The following is a 9,225-nucleotide window of genomic DNA, read 5'->3' on the forward strand; positions in this document are numbered from 1 at the left end:
CTTCCATGTACGACATAACGAGGAAAAGACATTTGATTTAATTCGCGATGTACAGTAAAAGATTAGAAATTCATCTAAATTTTTGTCCTGTCACATTTGATTGGTCATCTCATTTTATTTAAAAGAAAAAAATTTAAAAAGTCAGTAAAAAGTATACTAACCAATGTAAAAATGGAGAGAAAAATTGATATTAATAAATAAATCAGAGCAAACTATAGAATAACTTATAAGATAAATATTTAGCACAGTTTCCAAAGCATAGCTAATTGAAAAAAAGTGTGAGGCAAAAACATTAATCTCCGCCTATAGCTAGGCGGGATTAAAAATATTTATGCTCAATTACTTCTAAGATCCTCCTTGAAAGAAACTAGCCGCAAAATGAACGTTGTTTCATTTACTCGCAATCTTCAAATTATGTTTGACAAAATGTAGCCGTCTGCATATAAATCTCACAAGCTTTGTCTTCCAGTTCGATTGCCACAGAACATATATATGAATAAAATGCGTTTGAGTGTCAATTTGGCACACAAAATTTCCAGAAAATCTCTCTCAGCTTTCCCTTCTATCACAGCACAAGCTGCAACAGAAACAAACAGCGTCTCTGCTTCAATAAACGAAAACTTAACCAGACTCGCTAATGAGGGTAAACTGAAGGAAGCAGTGGCCATTTTATACGACATTCGTCACCAAGGTGCCTCTATTTCTATTTACTCTTACACATATTCTTCACTTTTGCAAACATGTGCCTCCATGAAAGCCCTCTCAGAGGGTAAAATAATCCACTCCCACATTCTTATGAATGCTGGTAGTGCGTCAAACATATCTTTATTAAACAAAGTGGTAACCACGTACTGTAAATGTGGAAGTCTAGTCGATGCGCGCCAAGTGTTTGACGAAATGCCTGAACGAAATTCAGGCTCATGGAATGCAATTATTAGTGGATATGCGAGACAGGGTAACTGTGAAGAAGCCTTGTTACTTTTTCGTCGAATGCAGACAGAAGGAATAGAACCTCACCCGTTTATTATGACGAGTATTCTGTCGGTTTGTGGGAGACTGTCGGCTATGCAAAATGGCAAGGAAATTCATTCTTATGTTGTTAGAAGTGGGTTCGAAGAGGAGGATGTTTTTGTAGGGAGCTGTCTTGTAGATATGTATGCAAAATGTGGGAATGTAGAAGATGCACGCAACGTGTTTGATAAAATGCATCAAAGAAATGTGGTCTCATGGAATACTATGATTGCAGGATATGTCCAGATTGAGGATTTGGATGAGGCGTCAAAACTTTTTGATGAAATGGAGATAATTGGATTGAAGCGGAATGCTGTCACCTGGAATTCAATAATTGCAGGATATGCACGAAATGGGCAAGGTGCTGAAGTTTTAGAACTCTTTGGACAAATGAAGTTGGCAGGCATATGTCCAGATTCGGTTACATGGAATGCAATGATTACAGGATGTGCGCAGAGTGGGAAGGGAAATGAGGCTTTGGAACTCTTTCGGCAAATGCAATTGGCAGGACTAAATCCAAATGTGGTATCATGGAATTCGTTGATTACAGGGTGTGTTCAGAATGGTTGTAATGTTAATGCGTTGGAGCTGTTACATCAAATGCAATTGACTGGTATTAAGCCTAACTCAATCACCATTGTAAGCTCTCTGACAGCATGTGCTAGGCTAGAGGACTTTCTGCATGGTAAGGAAATTCACGACCGTGTGGTTAGATGTGGCTATTTGTCTGATGTTTTTGTTGGGAACGCCCTTATAGACATGTATATCAAATGCAGAAAAATTAAGGATGCCCAAAGACATTTTGACAAAATGGCCCGTAAAGATGTGATTTCATGGACTTCAATGATTGCAAGTTATGCTCAGGATGGAGATTATGACCTAGTATTAAAATTCTTTTATCAAATGCAACTGGAGGGGACAAAGCCAAATTCGATTACATGGAATGCAATGATCTCGGGATATGCGCAGAATGGGCATAACGATAAGGCTTTGGAACTATTTAAGCAAATGCAACAGGAAGGTATAAAACCTGACGTGACCTCATGGAATGTGTTGATTGGAGGGTATGCTCAGAATGGGAATGGTAGCCTGGCATTGGATATGCTGCAACAAATGCAAATGGTAGGTATAATGCCTAACGTTATAACCTGGAATGCAATAATTGCAGGTAATGTGAACAATGGAAATGCAGAGGCGGCCTTGAAAGTTTATAGTCAAATGCAAATGCAGGGTGTTAAACATGACCCGGTTACCTTGTTGAGTGTACTCTTGGCATGTACCCGTTTATCAGCCCTGCAAAAGGGCAAGGAAATTCACAGTACAATAATAAGAAAGAAACATGATTTGGATGTTTCTGTAGGGAATGCTCTCATAGACATGTATGCTAAATGTGGGAGTATACAGAATGGAGTCCAGGTATTTGAAAAGATGTCCGACAAAGATGTGGTTTCATGGAATGCAATGATTGTGGGCTATGGTATGCATGGCCACGGCGAAGATGCCCTCAAAGTCTTTGGCCAAATGCAACAGTCAGGCACGAAACCAAATTACATCACCTTTATTGGTGTTTTGTCTGCCTGTGTCCATGCAGGCATGGTAGATGAAGGCAGGAGTTATTTTGCTTGCATGATACAAAATTATTTCATAACACCCTGTGTGGAGCATTATGCCTGCATGGTTGATCTACTTGGGCGTGCTGGATGCCTAGAAGAGGCTTACGACTTCATCAAGAGTATGCCGTTAAAACCTACTGCAAGCATGCTGGGGGCCTTGCTTGGTGCCTGCAACATCTACAATAATGCAGAGCTAGCAGAAACTGTAGCAAATCAGCTTTTTCAGATAGAGCCTCAAAATGCTGGAAATTATGTGCTCCTGTCAAATATCTATGCTGCAGCTGGGAGGTGGGATGATGCAAGAAAGGTGAGAAAAATAATGCAAAACAGAGGTCTGAAGAAGAAGCCAGGTTGCAGTTGGATTGATATCTAGAATTGGAGGCACACTTTCAGTAAAAAAGTAACTTTCTTTTGCCTGATACAATGAGCTCATTTGCTTAAAACATCAAGGTTTTACAATGGAACCCCAGGTTCATTGCGCAGGAGATATGATAGTGTTGAAATTGGGTAAACTACCACATTGAACTTGCTGGCTGTGGCATAGCCCAATGGACAAGGATAAGATCACCCCACAAGAGGGATTTACCTAACCAGCAGGAAGAGTTATATCTGCAAACAGAGAAAAACATTGAAGTTTGAAAACTTGTGATGTTAGAGGGAGTTGGGAGCAAATGTTGTCAAAACAAACTATATGATTTACAACGCAGGTCAGAAAGATGACACTCTTTTCTAACAAGGTGAGGAGCTTCTCAGTACCCCTTCTCTGTTCCTTTTTGGATAATTAAAACCTTTCTTACCTTGGTAATGCTACACTTGCAAGATCATCCCAAAAATTTCCAGGTGAAATATTTCAGTGGATAGTAATCATTACATCTTTTATGGAATACTCTTTGTTGTTGTTAGGAATATAGGTGATACGTGTTGAAAAAAGACTAAAACAGCTAAATAAGCATGCATATTACATCCTTATCAGTGATACATGTGATTTTTATTAAAATCACATCATAGATTATATAGTTCGTCTCTGTTACAACACCCCTAAATATTCATCGTGTAATAGTTGCTAATGTAAGTAACCATGGGTTTGTTCCTTACGAGCATCTAAGTTGGAGTAAATTACACAAAAATGTACATTCAAATCAATATGGTACCAACTGAAATCTTGCTTTTGTATTATTTTACAGAGTTATTGTGAAGGAGTGATCTTCCCAAAAGGAATTTGTACAACATTGAGTTTAAGGGCATGCCCAACAGGCAGAAAAATACATCTGTAATTCATAGAATTAACTCTTATTGAAGGGCTCTAAGTAGGTCTCAAAGGAGAGATTGAGGCATAAAAACGTTTGAGAGCAGTTGCTACTCCTGTAGCAGAAGCTTGGGGAGATGGCTTGATGGTATATAAGAGAAGTTAAGATTGTATAGCATATATGATATACTGCATATGCTAACAATGGATGATAGTTATAAATGATGTGAAAAACTAGGAAAGCTATGCAGTGAGTTCATTTTTATGCCATGTCAATTTGACAAAGCTTATATTCAAATAGTCTGAAATGAGCATGCAAACAAGCTAATGATAGTGTTGATTGAAACATGAAAATAAGGTACTATAGAAATATAGAAAGGCATAATACTGTGACAGGAGTGCAGATATCAATTAAAGAGAATCTATCACACAGTGAACTGACAACAGAGAGCAGGAAATAGACCAGATCCTGCAGAGAAGGAAAACCAGTGAATGAACACTGTTTAACAAGCAAGCTGGGGACATTGATAGAGAATGTCACAAAAAGTGTTCAAAACCAGCATATATACTTATAGAGATGAAATCAAGATAAGAAATGTTGGATTTGTGGGGTAAACAACCTATAAGAAAGAAGAATCACTGTACTGGTAAGTTTTGCTGATTGGGTTAACTGATTGGTACCCATGCATAATCAAGAGATGCAAAGTTGCAAAGTTGTGACTACTATAAAGGATGTGACATTCAAGGTAATTGGAAGGAATGCATAGCATCTTTCTATATTTTAGACTTTAAAGTGATGTTATGATATCAATAAAAATAGATTTAAGTCAATACGGTACTACAAAGAAACAGTAACATGATAGATTTTATCGATCAGTGAGGATCATTTAGTGTTCATCATGAAGTTAAAATTGTACTTTAGGCCCATGTATGTCTTATGCTGGTGTCATTCCATCATTTATCTACATTATTTGGTTTAAACTTTCTGCACATATGCGCCATTGAAATTTGAAACATCAAGACATCGGCTTTCTTAATTGGAGAGGTATCATATGAATCTACATTTGTCTTAATTCCTGATATCAATGCATTGAAATTTTCCTTAAATTAGTGATAACTAAATTATGCAGCAATTTTAAATAATCTATCTTCTATGAACCCCAAAAACATTTTATGGACATAGCCAATGCCTCATACGAACAAGCAACACCAGCCCAAGACTGATAGATTGTTTCAGTAGTGATTTTATTTTATTCAAAGCACTTAAACAATTATGGAAGGGGTCATTTAAAATTATAAGAAATAGGTAAATTTGAGTGCAAGCTAAATTTGAGTTTGTTTTGGCAGATGGAGCATGGTTAGATGTTCAAAAGTACTATAAAGGACAATCTTTGCATGACAATGACATTCCTAGGCTAGAAAGAAGAACAAAGAGAAATTGGCTATGTAGGACAAAGGACACACAATAGAATAAGCATCATGGGAGGTACATGTCTATTTTATATTGAAGATATATGTTTAGATAAAATTAGATAAATGTTTAGTTTATGTTTCTTTGTTAACGATTATATATTAACTTGTACAATTTTTTTTTACTTGTTATATACTTTTGCATGATTTAGTAATGTGGTTCCTCTATCATTACAATATGTTAGGACTTCTGATCATCCTTGGGGACCATCATATGTAGAACTCCTTCTGTAATCAAAAATTCTGTTTTAGAGAAATTATAGTTCATTATAGTGATTGTGATGTTAATTTGATCGTTCTAAATAATAGTATATAAGTTTCTATTTAGTAGTCTAACTTATCAGCCAATGACATAATTAATCTAATTTATAGTTTGAATTGTTAATGTGCAACCAACTTCACATTTGGGAAGTATTTCGAAGATGTATGATTTTGATGATCCACCAAAAGTTTAAGATTTGCTAGACATATGTATAGGATCACTTGTGGATGTTTAGAAATTGATAAATAGTTATTCGACATGTATATTGTGTATAGATCTTGAGATGGTATATGCCATATTTTGTAAAACTTGTTTTGAGTTTACATATGCCAATTTTGTATATAAGAGATCTGGGATCTATATAAATAATAAATATTTATTTAATCAAAGGACAATTTTAGTTGTCTACAGTCCCAACTGTATGTCCACTCTTAGACAAGGTTTAGATTACCTTATTTATCCAATGTTGTCAATCTAAGAGTAGGTTGCCAAATAACCCATTCCCATCCTCTATACAACAAAATGTGACATAATAGAGAATACCACTTGAAATAGACAATAGACTTGTCTTTCTTCACATCAACTAAGGCCTTATTTACCCTATCTTCTAGATATGATACATAATCAAAAGGCCTATTATTCTCGTAGCTCTACACATTTGTAGTCAGCACTGTTAAGTTAATTGGCATGAACATCTATACATCATATCTAAGTACATGTCAAACTACATGGTATACAAAATACTCCTCAAATATATCATTACAGAAAGGTGGCTTGTCCAAATCTGAATTTTTTTTTAAGCTTGTCATCTTTCTTATGCCTATGAATTGGGAGCCATTTACGTTTCTAATCAAATTCAAACACTTCATAGCAATTCTTGACTAAAAAGAGGGTTCAATTTCAAACGACAATAATTCTTCTCAATTTATACCCTAGGAGAAAGCAAAAAAGCCAAAATCATATGAAAGAAGACCATAGGTCACTTACTAGCTCTTTTGGTACATATGAGAAAAAAACCTTCATTATTTTACAGGAAAACCTCAAATTCTACCTTATCTAAATACCTTGAGCTCTGGGATTACTTTGTGAATTAAAATGTGAGATGACAAAATCTGGTTATATCTCCTTCAGTTGGCACCATTAATACCAATTCATGTAAGCTATTAAATTGTCAATGAGTTGTTGTCATGTTTGAATCCTAGTCCTCGATCTAAAAGATCTACGACTATCGACAGAGCTTGAAATTTCTTGAGCGAGGAAGTAACACTTTTTGACTTTTCAAAGTTACACCACAAAGCTTTCTCGTCCATTGATTGAAGCCTTTATGATGTTCCCCCGAAGCTTAGAGCTTTGACGATAACCCTCTAACGCGACATAAGAGTCTACCATGACACTCATAGCTAGATCACTAAGACTTTAGAACCGTCCCAATGATAGAAGTAGTTTTGGAAAGAAGGAAACTCTCAGCCAAATCATATTCACATAAGACTACCACCAACTATCGTTGGATCGCTAGAACTCCAAAAAACTCTAGTGATCACTTTAGTTCCAATGAAATGCCTAGAAGATATGGGCCCACCGTCCATTTCACTTCCTTTTCTCTCCCATCATCAGACTGCTAGAATTCGAGAAGGGCTTCCCCAAAGGAGGGAGCTCCAACAATATGTTTGTCAATGGCCATCTCAGATTTTATCCTTATATCTCTGGCTTGTGGGAACAAAAGAAAGGTTCCCATGAACATTGAAATTCCAGTGATATGCACATATCACTACGTGTCTGAGCATCGAGCCTCCTCCATTGTCATTGCCGAGTCACTCAAGCCAAAATGAGACTTTAACAATTCAGTGAGCTTTAGAGACAAGCCATAAGCTATCAAATTGTCTTCTACAGTGGATATGTATTTGACTTTTCCAGATCGTTGAAACAAGAACAAGGCCTCAACAAACAACAAGTTTGTAGCGATAAGTGTTGGCGAGGACCACAAGGGCCAACAACTTAAAGGACCTAATAAATCACATGAAGACTTATTGCCAAGGGGCCATAGGCTATGCAATAATAAGGCTTAAAACTTAGGACTCAGAAAAATAATTACAACTGGGAAAATGAAAGTTTCCTAAGCCAAGGTCCAGTCACAAAAATGAAATAAAAGCCTTAAGTCATAACTAACACGATCGACGATCGATGACCAAAAATTAAAACACATGACCCTGGACAAATGATCAACCAAAAATTAAAACACATGACCCTGGACAAATGATCAACCAAAAATTAAAACACATGACCCTAACAGAAATGAAGGGTTTAGATTTTAAGGAATAAAGGCTTGTTGCATATAAACAAACCTAAAACCTTAACAAATTGGACAAGGCCTAACAAAATGGATGTCTAAATCTTAAATATCTTATCGATTGAGAATAAAAATAAGAAACATATCTATAATAAGTTTTATCAAATTTTATTTTATTTTCTAGTGGCATAACCATCACAATATTTTCTTATTAAGGAAGTATCTCAGACAATAAAATTAGTGTTTTCTCAACAAGTACATTATGTAACTTATCATTGTTCTTAATTTGTTATTAAATTTTTCATATATGTATGTGTCTTTGGATTAATTTTGTCATGAAAAAATATTTTTTTCATATTTTCTAGGGATATTTCTTAAAAAAATCAAACCAAAAAGGAAAACCATGGGATTTGAAACAAAAGCTCACAATTTTACTAAGCATTTAAATATCTCATTTTAACTAAAGTTTTCAATTAATTAGAAGCGCTTCATCTTGCATTTATAAATGGGAATTTATCAATCATAAATTTTAAAATATTTAAATAATAGTGTCTAAAATGTTTGAACATTTTTCAATACATGAGGCATCTCTACCATTACTTTGGAAAAAGATCTAAAAGATGCTTCTTTGTGTTCTATTTAAAATTTCTCTCATACTGCAGCGTTCCAAAAAAAATATATCCTACATTACCAAATCAATTGATGACACTTGTTTGAGCAATCTGTCCTAAAGAAATTCGAAGTAACAAGTGAATTAAAAGAAAAGGAAACAACCTAATCCTTTCAAAGGGATTTCATGGAAAAATAAAAGAAAATGTTAAAGGTTGAAAGATAAAATGTATTCACAATTGAAATAAAAAAAACCCTCCCTCCTATAGGTTTCTTTTGTTAATGCATGATAGCTTCGGTAAGATAAATGATTGAATGAGAGATAAATGAAGTCTCTCATTCAATCATTTATCCTATCGATAATTATGATGAATAACTTCAAATGAAGTCTCTCATTCAATCATTTATCCTATCGATAATTATGATGAATAACTTCAAGCCTTCATTTGATAAACCATTCTTCATTTGTATATGATCAATCTAATTAGTTCGATCAAAATGCTTAACTGTCGATTATCATTCTATAGCATAGAATCCCGATTTGATATCGGTTATATTATTTGTGTTCATCGATTATTAAATCAGGTTAACCATTGCAATCCGATTTATATCGGTTAACTTATTTAATGATAAACAAACAATTATCGGGTCAACCAAACATCGATTAGTATCGATGTTAACATATGTTTGCACCGATTGATATCGGGTGGTAGAATAAACATACACT

At 35.1% G+C, this 9,225-nt stretch overlaps 1 protein-coding gene across 2 annotated transcripts; it reads left to right on the forward strand.

Moving 5' to 3' along the window:
* Positions 1–296: 296 nt before the first annotated feature.
* Positions 297–5,607, forward strand: LOC131059823 (pentatricopeptide repeat-containing protein At4g02750). 2 transcript variants are annotated; one of them, XM_057992857.2, is made up of 3 exons: positions 297–3,361; positions 3,809–4,616; positions 5,218–5,607. In XM_057992857.2, the coding sequence occupies exon 1, from the start codon at positions 493–495 to the stop codon at positions 2,995–2,997; it is 2,505 nt and encodes an 834-aa protein (XP_057848840.2). In that variant the 5' UTR covers positions 297–492; the 3' UTR covers positions 2,998–3,361; positions 3,809–4,616; positions 5,218–5,607. The 2 variants fall into 2 exon arrangements, with proteins under 2 accessions (XP_057848840.2, XP_057848839.2); XM_057992856.2 differs by lacking the exon at positions 3,809–4,616.
* Positions 5,608–9,225: the final 3,618 nt, after the last annotated feature.

This window comes from Cryptomeria japonica, chromosome 10, assembly GCF_030272615.1.
Source record: "Cryptomeria japonica chromosome 10, Sugi_1.0, whole genome shotgun sequence".
NCBI lineage: Eukaryota > Viridiplantae > Streptophyta > Pinopsida > Cupressales > Cupressaceae > Cryptomeria > Cryptomeria japonica.

Coding starts and splice junctions, on each gene's coding strand:
- LOC131059823 (XM_057992857.2), top strand. CDS start 493: ATGAATAAAATGCGTTTGAGTGTCAATTTGGCACACAAAATTTCCAGA.